Source organism: Acipenser ruthenus, chromosome 8, assembly GCF_902713425.1.
Source record: "Acipenser ruthenus chromosome 8, fAciRut3.2 maternal haplotype, whole genome shotgun sequence".
NCBI lineage: Eukaryota > Metazoa > Chordata > Actinopteri > Acipenseriformes > Acipenseridae > Acipenser > Acipenser ruthenus.
Window position 1 is genome coordinate 3,515,317 of NC_081196.1, and position 15,344 is coordinate 3,530,660.

A 15,344-nucleotide genomic window follows, 5' to 3' on the forward strand; every position below is an offset into this window, starting at 1 on the left:
CAGCTAGAGCTGTTTAAAGTTCTACATGTTTTTAATTTTTTATTCTGAACATGACCTCTGTGCATTTCCTTAAATACCTCCTTTAAAAATGTTAATGGATTTTATATTGGTTTGGTGATAACCGTGGTACTGTATTGTTGTAAGGTTATCGTACCATTAGAATTGAATACCGTCCGTGACATCCCTACTTCCAGAGAGAGGACCAGCTGACTCGCTGTGTGACCCTGAGCAAGTCACTTCACCTCCTTGTGCTCTGTCTTTCGGGTGAGATGTAATTGTAAGTGACTCTGCAGCTGATGCATAGTTCACACACCCTAGTCTCTGTAAGTCACCTTGGATAAAGGCGTCTGCTAAATAAACTAATAATAATAAATTGTACTGTAGTTGGCTGATTGCAGCTGCTTCAGTTTCCTGATATGCATTATGGGGTTAACTGAAACCGATGACTAACAAGCAAAGCAAAGGTCTTTAACAGATTAACGTACAGTGTTTGACTAGTAATACACCTGCTGTTTATTTATAGGCTATTCTTTTATTCTATCTAGGAGCTTTCTTGTTAATTTTACCACATATGATGAAAGTTTAACTTTAACTCCAGTTTCCTGGTAAAACGAGACCTGAAAAATGCATGATAGAGAATAAAAAGAAAAAGACAGAAAATTGAGCAAAAGAGAATTAGATTCTTCTGCCACAGAACAAATTTGTCTTAATCGAAAATGATAGTTATTTGTCAGGGTAAATTTAATTGCACACAATAAATGAAAACTTTGACTACGCCACGTTGCAGTACCAAGGATGAAGGCTCGTCAGCGGCAGTAATTATAATAAGGTTGCATAGTACATACATATATATATATATATATATATATATATACACACACACACACACACACACACACACACACACACACGTATCAAACGGTAAAGGCTCGTCAACGGTAGTAAATTATTTATAATAACGTTGTCAAGTAGTAGAGATTCTACACCAATATAGCATTCTAGCATCCAATATAGACACGAGTCTGTCAATCTGCATTACTGCGGCACTAAGCTAGGGGGCGTGCTTTAGCAACACAGCACACAAGAGAACCTCAGAGCGCGCACTTCAGAGGACGGGTCACAGAGAGCGGGGATCTCATTGGTCAGCGGGCGCAGTGACGCCATTTCCCCATCGAGGAGCATTTGGCGCGAGTTGATTGTTTTGAGAGGAAAGAGCAGAGAGGAGAGCGAGTGAGAGAATTTTCATAGAAACAGAGCAATAGCGAGGCGGTTATCAGAAATGGCTCCTGTTTCCAACCCGGATAAAGACATTGACAAGCAAGACGACGGTGGGTAGACCGCGCGGGTGAAGGCTTATTTAAATTAGCAATCGTGTATGTCTGCTTTGCAAGGGAGCGCTGTGTGTCGGAGCTATCTGTATCTCAGCAGTGGCTTACGAGTCTGCTTGCCTTCATGCTACAGGCAGTGCAGAGACAATACCGGCTTGTCAGTAGCCCATACCGCTAGGATTTAGTTCCGTGAAGTAAAATACGGCTGGAAGTGTTGTCATGTAACACACAGGCAGACAAGACGCAGTTAGTGCTGGCGTGCAGTAGTAGCTGATATTTAATGCAACAGGTTGATCTTAAATCAAACTGGCAAATGCAAAGGCCTACTACTTATTTTAAACTAGCTCTGGGTGCACGAAATGCAATGCAAAATGGGCAGCTTGGTCCGTTTATTTGAAGTAAACCGCTTCATAACAAACAGTGCCACGTACACTGACTGCAGTGAATAGATTACATATTCAAGACGTAATATTTAGTAAAACATACCATTTTAAAGGAAGGTGACAAATGACTTGTATACTATATATCACAGCATTTTTAGATTCTTCTTAATATATAAACAGTGACCAGTTTCACACGGCTTGCACAGATGCAACAGCAATTTGACCTTCGATTAGTGCAGGCTTGCCGTCTTGTCAGTTGTGTGCTTGAGACTAGAGACTTGAGTCCTGATGATCCCACAGAACAGGCTCGCTCAAGACTGTGTTATGGGCGGTTCATTTGTGTTCAAAGACATACTGTAAGTGTTCTGATTCAGTTTTTTATTCATCTGTTTTTCATGTATTGGAAGCTTTTGTATCTGGACTGTGTTTTATTCCTTTGCACCTGCCTGCATGGTTTAGATTCAGTGCCAGTGTTTTACCTGTGTGCGTGATTAGGAAGCAATGCTAAGAGGTCACCTGTTTGCTTGTGTAACGGGCAGTGTTGTGTGGTGCACTGCTGATACAGATTCTGACCTGTCCCCTGTCGGTGGGATGAGGTTAAAAGCTCTAAATCCATGAATGCAGACGGGCCCGCCTCTTTTGTATTGTGGTTAAGATTCTCGATTGGGGTGCAGGGGGTTGCCGGTTTGTGCTCAGACTCCGCCCAGCTGCTACACATGGTTAGGGAGCAATGCTAAGGGATCTAACAGCCTCCTGCTTGTTTCAGATGTTGGAGACTCATGTGGCCTGGCATCGACTCGCTCCAGACGAGAGAAGAGGGAGAAGACGGGGCGCAAGTCAGCCCTGGACCGTCTGAAGAAAGCCAAGGCTGGAGAAAAAGTGAAATACGAGGTGAGCTGCAGAGGGGTCCTGTTGTACTCGGATCAACAGCCTGGGAATGCCTAGCTCCTTCATTTCTTACTTTACCCCATGCTGCAGCCAGTGCTAATACCCTAAAGGCAATGCATCGATTTATTAAATTGGCTACTGGGAACAGCAATGCTTCATTCACAACTCTGAGCAAGAACAATGTAATGTATGTTAACCATATCCAGCTTTGATTTTACGAGCGTCTCTCAGACCAGCATCCCTCAAAAAGTAACACATGAACATGTCTGCTCTGTTTATTCTAAATAACCGATAATCACAGGCACAAATACAGACACATACTAGACAGACTTATTTTTTTCACACAAATGGGGTCACCAAATACAAGAATAATGATCGAATGACAAATAAATGCGTTACTGAACTGTGATCAGTCAGTTGGATGGTGTAATTCCAATGACGGTTGAGCCCAGGTGTGGTGCAGAGTGCTGCTAACCTCTCTCTGCGCAGGTGGAGGAGATCTCCAGTGTGTATGAGGAGGTGGATGAGGAGCAGTACTCGCGGATGGTGCGTGACCGGCAGGATGATGACTGGATCATTGACGATGGTGAGTGTGCGGGTCGCCCTGGCAGACTGGGATGAGCAGTGGCTGATTGGGAGCAGCAGCAGCAGCAGCAGCAGCAGGGTTTCGTGCACAGTTTCAGAGTCTGTGTCAGTCTGTGATTCAGCACCACATGTTGGTACCAAGGATTATATTAAATATGTAGACAGCACTTTATATCATAGTGCCCGAGTGTAATGGTCATTTCTGTTCTGCAGATGGAACTGGCTATGTGGAAGATGGCAGGGAGATCTTTGATGACGATCTCGCTGAGGATGCCCTGGACAGAGGACCTAAAGGTACTAGAACACGTTGCTTTGGGGGATGGCTTAGGGTGCAGGAATGTTAAGTCCTAGTGTCACTATGGAAAAATAAAGAGCAGTAATGCCCTGTGCTGGACAGCCGGTACAGTCATGAGGTTGCAGGTTGCAGGGGATCGGCACTAAAGCTCACCAAGAGGGATTTTTAAAAGGGCACTACATCTTTACCAGCACTGCTTTGTTGCATTGTTCATTTCTCTCCGGTGGTTACTCTGCTGTGGCTACAAGGACCCATGCGGTTGTTTTGCCCCCCTGCAGGGAAACGGGGTGACAAAGGTGCGGGCAGCAAGGACAAGAAGAATGTGAAGAAGGTGGTGGTGTCCAAACCCAACAGCATCAAGTCCATGTTCATGGCCAGCTCGGTGAAGAAGAGCTCGGAGGTCAGTGTGTTTCTCCACTTGGATTTCTGAAGCAAAGCCTTTGTTTGCTGTCTCTCACTTGGGCTGTGCTAAATGTGTGTAATCTCTAATGTGTATATATATATTTATTTATACAGAAAGACATTGACTTGTCTAAGGATGACTTACTGGGGGACCTCCTGCAAGATCTCCATTCTGAGGTACATTCTTTGTCTGCTTGGTATGCAGTACAGTGTATTTTAAAATAATTTGTGTGTGTGTGCACAGTATTAGGTATCCTTACTTCCCTTCTTGTGTTACTATACCTGTAATTGACTGCTGTGTGTTTAGGGTTACAATGGGATATATAGATATTCCTCCATGTAAATGTGGAGTGTGATTCTCTTGTGTGTTGGCTGATTCCTTTATATTTCTGCCCCCTTCTCAGAAGCCCCAGCTGCTGACGCCCCCGCCTGTCATATCTCTGAAGAAGAAGAAGCCAGTGGGAGTGCCCCAGAATCCGTTCTCTGTGAAACTGCAGGCCCCCAAGGTACCTGTTCCTCTGTTTGCACAGCCTTGGGACCACAGAGCCCAGCAGAACACACAGGGTTCATAGATCTAGACCAAGTAATCCACACCTAGTGTGGTGCAGACCACTCATTAAAAACCTGCCCATGCATGAAAGAGGAACTTGCATTGGTCCTTCATTGTATTGCTTTCCTTTTTGTTCCAGGCTTCTCCATCTCCAACCTCGGTGAAAGCGGCCTCTGTTCCTGCCCGCCTGGCTGGCTCTTCTCTCCGGCCGGCTCACCCTGTGAAGAGCACTGGAGCTCCCGGGACGAAGAGAGTAAAGCTGGAGGAAGAGCCTCAGGGTAATCCTCTAACTGGTTTAATGGGAAGCTCGGGAGTCATGACCAGGAACTAGCAGTCAGAGAGGTGTGAGAGGCAGCTGGCACTTGGAGGAAAATCGCAACGGTTTGAAGTCCTGTAGCGCTTAACATGATTTGTACACTGTTCCTGGTTCACAAAGATTCTGTGTGTTGTGACCTGATTCTTAGAAAGATATTAAAACAAGTCGTATCCGCAGAATTAAACTTCAATATACGCCTCCCTCAAATACCGGAAAAAAACCCAATAAAAAACTGTGTCTTTTGAAAACCATAGTACTTCTAATTACTGCTGTCCTTGAATAACCACAGCAGATGTTTTATCAATTTAAAATAAACCCTGCAGTGTTAATTCAAAGTAATAAGTGTATATATATATATATATATATATATATATATATATATATATATATATATCTATATATATATATATCTATCTATCTATATTTATATATATATCTATCTATATTTATATATATATCTATATCTATATATCTATATATCTATCTATATATATATATATATATATCTATATATAATCTATCTATATATGTAATATAATATATGCATACACACACACACAGTGGGTTCTATGTGTTGCCTCGAGGCACGTCACAGTATACCACGGTTATCATGTGGTGCAGCTTCAAGTGTAAAACCAATACTGTCTTTTTCCAGGAGAGTGCAGCAGAGAGCTTTTAGTAATTTAATTGGCTGTATGTTCCTGACCAGATGATTTGCACTTTAGATGTGTTTCTCTCTGTAGGGATATTGTGTGATTTATATTTATTTATATATAATTACGGTAATGCATTGGAACTTGCCTCTTGCTGTATAACAGCGTGCAATGAAAGGTGAGTTTGTGTGTTTGCTGTCATTAATAAAGGCTGTTCTGTTTGTGTGTTCTCATTAATAAAGGCTGTTGTGTTTGTGTGTTCTCATTAATAAAGGCTGTTGTGTTTGCTCTCAGTAGAGGAGGCTGTAGGAGACATGCAGTTTGACGAGGGAGACTTTGATGAGCCAATGGAAGTGGAGAATGCAGAGGAGCCTGCCACCACTGTCAGTGCTGCTGTTCAGCCAGTGAAGGAAGAGCCACAGCCTGAGCCCATCGTCAAAGTGGAGCCCAAAACTGAGCCAACCGACAAGCACAGCGCTTTGAAGTAAGAACGTGGGGGGAGAGCTGAGTGTGGAAACAGAGGTCTCCAACTGATGGGGTGTAAAGATGAAATAAGGGATAAGGGACTGGTTTACCCACACTGCATGTTCAGAGAGAGTCCGATGAGAATATGCGCTCCGATCTGTCATAAAAGGACTGGTTTGTTTGTTTGTTTGTTTGTTAGCACAGGGGCAAGTACAGCTTAAGTGATTCAGAAGTGCATACTTATCATTCCACATTCAAAGTTAGATTGCTGTCCAAATTCTCCCACAAGCAGTTTGGACAAGGTTACAAGTTTTGAAGATGATCAGTTAATCTCCATGGTGGGTCTAATTACAACCGTTGTTCACATCATCTCTGACAGTTTGTGAGCATCTGAAGGCTCTATGTCTTTTAAAGTAAGGTATAAGGATTTCGACTGACCACTGTTCAGATCAATTCAGTAGACTCTGCAGCCTGTTCATTGGTTTGCATGTCTGTTGGAGAGGTAGGCAGTGGGGGGCTCTTGGGGAGGTGAGGGAGACCCTCTTTCCTCTGGCCTGCTGTTGATAGCAGTCTTTGTTTTGGAAGGAGCTCCTCGATCCCTGAGTCCTCGTGCTGGGAGCTCATGGACCCGGAGGACAGCAGTGTGAGTGCCTTGGAGGTGCAGGTGGACTCCAGCCGCCTGCCTCTCGTCATGGGAGCCGAGGGGGAGCAGGTCTTCAGATTCTATTGGCTGGATGCTTTTGAGGACCCCTACAATCGGCCAGGTATCCAGTGCAACAGTTACTCCATGCCAGTCGCTTTCCTTCTGTCCCTTTTCATTGTGGTGTTGACATTATCTGAAACCCACTCTTGGGCATTTTTAATGGAATAGTGAAACTTTTCAACCCTATGTAGCAGGGATGTTACATAGCAGTTTGATCCATTCCTGGTTTTACTTTGTTTTAATAAGATACACCTGAGCTTGTTACCTGTGCACTGTGGCTGGTCAGGGTTTTTAAGTCCTGGAATGGGAAATGAAATAATTCTGAAAAACTCTTGTTTCTTCTTTTCCTCAGGCATTGTGTATCTGTTTGGTAAAGTTTGGATCGAGTCTGCAAAGGCGCACGTCAGCTGCTGTGTGGTAGTGAAGAATATCGAGAGGACGATGTATCTGTTGCCACGGGAGACTGTGAGTACCTCTCTGTATCGCCACGTTTTCCATGCAGCGATTATCTCGACACGTTCCTTTTGATCTGTTCTTCTCAATTTCATTGCTTTTTTCCTACCCAATTTCAAATGAAATGTTGCCTCGTTCACTAGCTGAGCAGGAGGACTGATGAGCAGTGCTTGTGAAGCCAGGAGCCTCTTTTCACCTGCTGAACCGAAGCAACGTATATCCTCAAGATGCTGAGTCCTGGAGGCACGGGCCTGGCGTGGAAAGTTGTGCATTCAGACAAATGACAAATAAATGCATAATTGAACTGTAATTGATTCATTATATAGTATAATTACAATTATGTGGGTGTGCTGAGGTTCAACTGCAATTGTAATTGAGCCCAGATCTGCCCCTAACCCCCTAACCGTGCACTACGCATTGTGTTACTAGGGGAGCTGCTGGGGACCTCGACACAGCGTCACTCCCACCCTTGTCGTCCCAGTGTTGCATGCGTTGCACCTCAGACCCGCAAGGCTCATTTAGAAACCCAGGTGTTGCTGGTTCTAAAGATGGCACTGCTTGCTCTGTGTGTGTTTTCAGAGAGTAAATCTTAAAACCAGGGCAGAGACAGACACCCCAGTGACCATGATGGATGTGTACCAGGAATTCAACGAGATCGCCGACAGATACAAGATCATGAAGTTCAAGTCGAAGGTGAGGGGCTCTCGCTGCATTTTCAGACAATATCTGATTGTAATCATTTTGTCTAACCTTTCAATAAGCAGAGACTGCTTGGTACTGTAGGTTTGTATTTCATCAGTATCTAACATTCAATATACATGTGTCTTTTTGTCTTCAATCAGAAAGCGGTGAAGAACTATGCTTTTGAGATCCCGGATGTCCCCGCGCAGTCTGAGTATTTGGAAGTGAGATACTCTGTAAGTGAAGCCAACTTTAGTGAAACGCTGTCATTCCAGCAGTGGAAATGCATCACCCAGACAGAAAGGTTCAGTTCAGGGTTAATCTGGGAAACCATGGCCCATATTTCCAAAGGCTTTATTCCAGTCTTTTTAATTAACTCCTATTTTTATTAACAGAAAAGAAAGAGATGTTAATGTTACCAACTGAGAAACAAACTAGGTGAGGGTGCTTGGGAGACGTGGTGTTCTATATCCCAGCTGATTGGTTCTGGCTTTGTCATATTAACAGGTGCTTTTCTCCATCCAAAACATAGGAGTTCATTAGAGACTGGAGTAAACGCTATGCAAATATAGCCACAGTGCTATTCATCCTGGTGTGTTATACCTGCTATCTTGGTACCTGCTGTACTTTCCAGTGCTGGGACAAATATTTGAGTATTTGCTAAAACACTGCTTGAAATGTATTTGATGGCATCATGTTCATATTTGTTCATTTAACAGAATAAAAAATAGAGAAAATGAATATATAATTTTTGTTTAATATATATAATTAATGTATTTTAAAAAATATTCAAATATAAGGATGGAAATAAGACTGCTATTGCATAACGCTTTCACCCATTCCAAGTGTTAACACAAGCTTGAAGAGCCACGGTGTAAGGAAACAGGCTCAGGTGTGTCTTATTAAACTTTCAGTAAAACCAGGAATGGATCAAACTGCTATGCCACGGGAGTGTTATTTCCGTCCCTGTGTTGGTGCCAGCACTGTCACTCTAGTGACGTTTCGTCTCAGTGAAGCCTCCTGGCTGACAGCGCTGTGCTCTGATCGTGTTGCAGGCTGACCTGCCTCCGCTGCCCCAGGACTTGAAGGGGGCGACCTTCTCCCAGGTGTTCGGGACCAACACCACCAGCCTAGAGCACTTCCTGTTGGGCAGGAAGATCAAGGGGCCGTGCTGGCTGGATGTGAAAACTCCCCGTAAGTATGACCTGCATTTAAAAAGTGCAGCATGGTGGCCTGTGCATATGTATTGCTTATGCAGATTTCTCCAGTTGGCGTTGATATGATTACCACTTAGGAAATGTTAGGGCTGTGCAGAAACCCAAACCTGTACCCCTACTCGTCATTGCCTTTTAAGTATTTATCGGCAGGCAGTCAGTAAATCCATTCGTCGTCAGTTTGCAGCCTCAGTACGGCAATAAAAAATGTCAGCACCCCAGAGGAGAGGAAAATAATCTTCCAATCAGCATTTAAACACTCGGTGCAGAAGGGACTTGCCATTTGATTGGTACTTGGATGTAAGGGTGAGGGAAGGACCGCTTTTCTTGTTTTGAAATCAACACGTTAATGAATGGATTTTTTTTTTTTTTTTTTTTTAAATACTTCTTGAAGGCAATGGCGAGTCCGAGTTTGTGCACACCCCTAGTGTATATCTATGTACTATGCATGTGAGCAGGATTAAAAGGCTCAACCAAACCTGTCTCTTATGACTCTGTTCTTTTTCAGAGCTGGCCAGCCAGCCGGTGAGCTGGTGCAAAGTGGAGGCGGTGGCGTTGAAGAGTGATCTGGTGAGCGTTGTGAAGGACATCGCGGCCCCGCCCCTCGTGGTCCTGAGCATCAGCATGAAGACCGTGCAGAATCCGAAAACGCATCAGAACGAGGTGAGCAGGGAGCAAGAAACACATCAAAACGATATACCGGAATTGGGCTGTCGCGCCAGCATCTCAACCTTGCCTGCTGTGCGGATTCAGGACTCGGAGTTAAAGGCTGTGTGAATGCACCAAAGCCAATCAGCACTTTGATAGATGCTTATTGCAAAAAGAGAATGTTGGGATTGTGAAGATCAGGCTTCCTTTATTCTTCAAAAGTTTTGTTTTCAGTTAGGCAGAGCTTCCAATTTGAATTGCAGTCCTCCACAGTCCAGCACACAACCCCTCGTTGGCTCATTTTATGATTGCAATGGTTAATATTTTTATGTAATGATGGTCTTTTTAGAACTTTTTTTTTAAAAACTTTTTTTGTGTGTCCTCCCTGACAAGTGTAAATGGTAGGGTCTGCAAGAAGGATTTACCACTTTGTCCTGATTGTAAGAACATATAATGATTTGTGCTTTTAATCAGATTTAACAAAAAAAGAACAGAATCTGATTGTTGATATCCACTAAATGAACAAATCTCTCACCACTGTTTTCAGTTTACATGTTTATTTGGGTTGTCGTAATAACCAAAGTGGATCAACAGATTAAATTGGAAAGAAGTGTTTTCAGTTCATGTGAAACTGATCAATCCAAACTTTTACTCTCCTACTCCCCACGATTCGTAAGACACAGCCTGTGAAGTTTGAGAGGAGGAGGAGGAGGAGGAGAGGCCAGAAGCTTTACCTCTTGCCTCATGAAGAAGGCTAGCGCTGTGTTGGTTTTGTTGCATGACCACACTCGGAAGCTTTCCCTCTTGCCCCATGAAGGCTAGCGCTGTGTTGGTTTTGTTGCATGACTGCACTGCTTGCTGATGCCCGTATCTCCATTTGCTTCCCCTTGTCTGCAGATCGTGTCCCTGGCAGCCTTGCTGCATAACCAGTTTCCTCTGGACAGAGCTCCCCCGCAGCCTCCCTTCGAGACACACTTCTGTGGTGAGTTGATCTCGCAGCTGTGCAGTAACTACGCAAGGTGGGCAGGCTTGTGCTTCATGGTTTAATAATCCCATAACTTCAAAGACTCGCTCATAAATAAAACTGATAAAAGGAATTCCCCGAAAGGTTAGTATATATGACTTGGATTCCTGTGATTATTAATGAACCTGACATGCCTGTGCTCTGTTTCATGTATAAAACAGAATTCTCTTTGGATCTGGTAGTTGTGTGAGTAAGGGAGTGCTGCTGTGCACATATCTTGAATTGAAGTAAAAAATAAAAAAAATCCAATAATCCAAATCTCTTAATAACAAAAACAAGCAGCATGGTCAACACTGTTCAGACTAATAAGAGGTAAGACAATAGATTTTTAGAATCAAACTTTGCTTAGCACTCCCTTAAAGGCACAGGTGTTTTTGGCACAAAGTTCCAGCCTTTAGTGTTACATCATTGCAAATACACAACCCATATCCTGCGTACACAAGACCTCGCTGCTGAAATAGTTCATGTAAGAGGGCAAAAAACCTGTAAAGAAGGGATGGACTCCTATTGCAAGGCAGTTTCACTACGAGCTTGATTAGCCACAGTGTATAGGTAATAAGCTCAGGTGTGTCGTCTTAAATTCATTGTGGAACCAGGAGTGTATCAAATTGCTATGCAGTGGGAGTCTTATTCCCAGCACTGTACAGTATGCAAAAGCAAACAATGTTACCTCTAATGTAAATTGTAAATCATACCATCTAAAAATCCCTCTTGCCAGATTAGGTTAACGTTCAGCTGCCTCTTTTAGGCAGTGTTGTGTCTATTGCTTGTTTCCTAATGTAATTGAATTGGCTGATACCTTGAAATGCATCTGCAGTTTTCCTGGTTGGGTGTTTTTTGTTTGCTTGAACGTATTACCCACTGAAATAATGTGATTGAATCTCCTGTTCCAGTGATCAGCAAGCCAAACGACTGCATCTATCCGTTCGATTTCAACGAAGCTGTGAAAAGAAAGGCAAGTGTAGTTTTAATAAAACGGTGAGACTGTGTCTGTGTGGTCCGCATGATCAGACTCCCAATGCTTCTTAGTATTCTGGGTATAACGGACCCTAATGCTCTGTACCGGTCATTTAACATGCAGTACTCTTAAACTGTTCAAAATCAAACTGCTCTGACATTCACTTTATACAAACAATAAACTAGGTACTTTTTTGTTTTCTGAAAAGGAATTTCTACCCCACCCTTCCACCCCCCCCAGAAAATGGGCTTTTGATAATTTTAGACCAAGTTATTTACTGTTTGCAGATCATGTTAAACAATAAATATCCTACATAATGGCCCCTGGCTGCATTCAGCAAAATAATTACACGGCAAGTAACAAGAAAGCCCCCCAAAGGCATGATAAATATGTACTGTATGTGTAGGGTTGTGCTGAATGATGTCTAAGTCCTGGGTTTGTTAACATGTTCATGTAACACGTTTCGATTTGCAGAACACCAAGGTGGAGATTGCTTCAACAGAGAGAACGTTACTGGGGTTTTTCCTGGCAAAACTTTACAAGATCGACCCTGATGTTATTGTGGTGAGTGACGGAGCAATATGATAAGGATCCTGTTTCCTCTAGTTCATTAGTCAGAGAATATCATTGCTTTTTCTTTGTGCACAAATAGTACTGTACGCCTGGCAGTAGTAATCTGACCCCTATCTCTGGACTATGTAGCTAGGGATGAGGCGTGCTCGAGAACAAAGCGGTTATCAGCCTGCAGGAAAGCAGGTTTGATTATTCCACTGCTACCAGCACCACATGTGTAGCTTTCTGAGACTAGTGTTGCTTTAGTGTTATCTCAATATGTATTACTAATACTTGCCTTGTCTTCCCAATTCCTAGCTTTACATAGGGATGGAACTAAGATCCTCATTGCAGAGCAGTTTGATCCATTCCTGGTTTTACTATGAGGTTACTAAGACACACCTGAGCTTGTTACCTGTACAGTGGATAAGCTCTTAGTATAACCTGGAATGGGTGAAGCTGCTATGCAATAGTAGTCTTTTTGTCCCTGTTACGGTACTTTACTATACTATAGTATGTGGACTGTTCTGCTTTTGGAGCCTGGTCTAAAATTAGGTGTGATCAATATTGGGAATACTTTTTGTAGCGTAACCCAGTTCATTAATATGCAGTGTGTGCAGCTATTGTCCCTTGTGATAAAACACATGCCAGTTTGCTCTCTTATACTCCAGGATCAGACTGCATTTTATTTATTTATTTATTTATTTATTTATTTATTTATTTATTTTTTAAAACACTCCTTGGTTTTGCTTCTGCGGATTAGAGCTGTTGCAGTGTAGTGCAAACACAGCGGTCAGTCTGTACTGACAGTCGTTCAGCAGTTGGATTTCATCTTGTTCTTTTCAGGGCCATGACATCTACAGCTTTGACCTGGAGGTTCTGCTGCAAAGAATCAACGCCTGCAAGGTGCCTAACTGGTCCAAGATCGGGCGCTTGAGAAGATCCGTCATGCCCAAACTTGGGGTAAGAGAGATTTTTTTCTATCACAGGGCAGAAACGTCAAGCAGAAGGGGGAGAGTATGACAGAGGTGAGGATTTTGTCTAGGTAGGTTCAGGGGATGTCTTTTTTTAGAAACCAGAATTACCTACTAGCCCTAGATCACCCTTAATTAGTGTCTAATTAAATGTATAAACGCAGTATAGGTAAGACAGGCTATTGTGTGTTTTAAACATTGCATTGCACAGTCCATGAGGCACCAATAAGATAATTTAAAAAGTTTATTGAATGACATTGAGTAGAACATTCAGTTGTCATTGTAGAAATCTGTAACCTTGCTGAGATGTAATGAAATATTTATACAGTTGGGTTACTGTAGAAGAGAACTTCTTTAACAATTCCAGTGCAATATTGCAGAACACTCCAGCATCCACAGCTCACTGATGGAGAGTATTAACCACATGATTACTGTGCCCTGCTCTTCCCTTTCAATCCCAGGGCCGCAGTGGCTTTGCAGAGAAGAACGCTACGTGTGGGAGAATGATCTGCGACGTGCAGATCTCAGCCAAGGAGCTGATCCGCTGCAAGAGCTACCACCTGTCTGAGCTTGTGCTGCACATTCTCAAGAGCGAGAGGCCTGTGATCCCCCAAGAAGACATTAAGAATCTCTATAGGTAGCCAGAGAGAACAGCAAGAAGCAGTGCTGTAGCAGTTGTGGTTCAGGCACTCCCCTTCCACCTCCCTGGATAGGTTCCCTTGAGCTCTGTTTGTCTCCGTGCAGCTCCTGGTGAATAGATTGAAGTGGTGGAAGGGAAATGCACCCAAGAAAAAAAAAAAAACAGGCTTGATTCTTAGATTTATAATTGTTATAATTGTTCTTTCCTGAAGCACTTGCAAGGCACTGTTATTGGTAACTTTATTGGGTGCGGTACATACTTCCTTTCTGGAAAAAAATAGTGCTAATCATGATTGAGTAAAAAGATGTGAGAATCTAGCCCAGGGCTTCCCAAACCTGGTGTCTTCTGCTTTTTTCTTCCAGCTGAGCTCTCAATTACTTCACTGAACTCTTAAGTTACTTGAGTAACTTGAAATGTGCAACTTTATAGGAGCTGAGAACAATTAAAAAGATCTAATTAAGTAAATTATTAGTTAAACTAAGAGTTCAGTTAAGTAATTGAGAGCTCAGGTGGAACGAAAACCAGGAGACACGCGGTCCCCAGAACCAGGTTTGGGAAGCCCTGGACTGGCCCTTTTATGTGCGGCATGTGTGTGCGTATATAAATGTATAACTTAATTTCCATTGAAGAAATTGATTCATACAATGCCTGCTTTCTCTGATTTTCAGCGATTCCCATCGCCTGCTGTACCTCTTGGAGAGCACCTGGATGGATGCCAAGTTCATCCTGCAAATCATGTGTGAGCTGAACGTTCTCCCGCTAGCCTTGCAGATCACCAACATCGCCGGGAACGTCATGGTAAGCCGTGCCTCGCTCTTACATAAATAACCCATTGGGAACTGCTATGGGGAGGAGCCTCTTTGATCCCTGATACAAAGGGATGAGATGTCCTGTTTTCCCCATAGGATAGGACAGACCGAGAGTGGTGAGGGTATGGAATGGGTTACCTAGTCACGCTGTTGATGCTGAATCACTGGGATCCTTTAAGAACCGATTTGACAGAGTTTTGAGATCAAGCAGTTCCTAGGAACCTCTCGAGCACAGACTGGCCTCCTTATCATTCCAGCGTTTTTCGGATGTTCTTAATTGTGGAATAGGCAGCAGAGCTGAAAGAGATTGTGGAAGCTGAAGGGCTGACCACACAGAACGACCGTAGCAACTAACCTTTTTGTCGTGTGTGTGTTTTGTTCTTAGTCCAGGACCCTGATGGGTGGGCGTGCTGAAAGAAACGAGTATCTCTTGCTGCATGCGTTCCACGAGAGGGATTACATCGTACCGGACAAGCAGGTCTTCAAGAAAGTGCAGCAGGATCACGTGAGTGTATCGACCGACGGGGTTCCCTTGGCAGCCCCTGTGGTCGCCCTCTGAATTGTGGCTACTATGGACTGGTAGTGGGTTGAACTTACTGCCTGACAGCAACATGCCAGCTCCAATCATTCCTCGTGTTTCTGTGAGTCTGAATTGCAGGGGGCCTGTGCAGAGATGTTACACTCACATTAAATGCAGGAAACGTTCACACTGTTATGAGGGGTCTTCGTTGTGCCCAGTAGACCAACATCAGACATGTACTAATCTAAATTGTCAGGCAGCTGTAAGAAAATGTTATTGTACACTTGCCTACCCTGTCAGTAC

At 43.4% G+C, this 15,344-nt stretch overlaps 1 protein-coding gene across 3 annotated transcripts in view; it reads left to right on the top strand.

Moving 5' to 3' along the window:
• Positions 1–1,092: 1,092 nt before the first annotated feature.
• Positions 1,093–15,344, top strand: part of LOC117407329 (DNA polymerase alpha catalytic subunit-like) — an 84,964-nt gene continuing 70,712 nt past the window's right edge. For 2 of the 3 annotated variants that reach the window (XM_034923027.2, XM_059028091.1), the window contains exons 1-22: positions 1,093–1,328; positions 2,478–2,602; positions 3,089–3,185; positions 3,398–3,478; positions 3,758–3,879; positions 3,996–4,058; positions 4,286–4,387; positions 4,571–4,709; positions 5,695–5,884; positions 6,451–6,629; positions 6,921–7,033; positions 7,601–7,714; positions 7,864–7,938; positions 8,758–8,896; positions 9,425–9,579; positions 10,462–10,546; positions 11,482–11,543; positions 12,021–12,110; positions 12,945–13,061; positions 13,534–13,709; positions 14,381–14,510; positions 14,907–15,026. In XM_034923027.2, coding sequence (XP_034778918.2) covers positions 1,280–1,328; positions 2,478–2,602; positions 3,089–3,185; positions 3,398–3,478; positions 3,758–3,879; positions 3,996–4,058; positions 4,286–4,387; positions 4,571–4,709; positions 5,695–5,884; positions 6,451–6,629; positions 6,921–7,033; positions 7,601–7,714; positions 7,864–7,938; positions 8,758–8,896; positions 9,425–9,579; positions 10,462–10,546; positions 11,482–11,543; positions 12,021–12,110; positions 12,945–13,061; positions 13,534–13,709; positions 14,381–14,510; positions 14,907–15,026 — 2,523 coding nt within the window. In that variant the 5' untranslated portion in view covers positions 1,093–1,279. The remainder of the gene's footprint in view (positions 1,329–2,477; positions 2,603–3,088; positions 3,186–3,397; positions 3,479–3,757; positions 3,880–3,995; positions 4,059–4,285; positions 4,388–4,570; positions 4,710–5,694; positions 5,885–6,450; positions 6,630–6,920; positions 7,034–7,600; positions 7,715–7,863; positions 7,939–8,757; positions 8,897–9,424; positions 9,580–10,461; positions 10,547–11,481; positions 11,544–12,020; positions 12,111–12,944; positions 13,062–13,533; positions 13,710–14,380; positions 14,511–14,906; positions 15,027–15,344) is intronic. The other variant, XM_059028090.1, reaches the window with a different exon arrangement.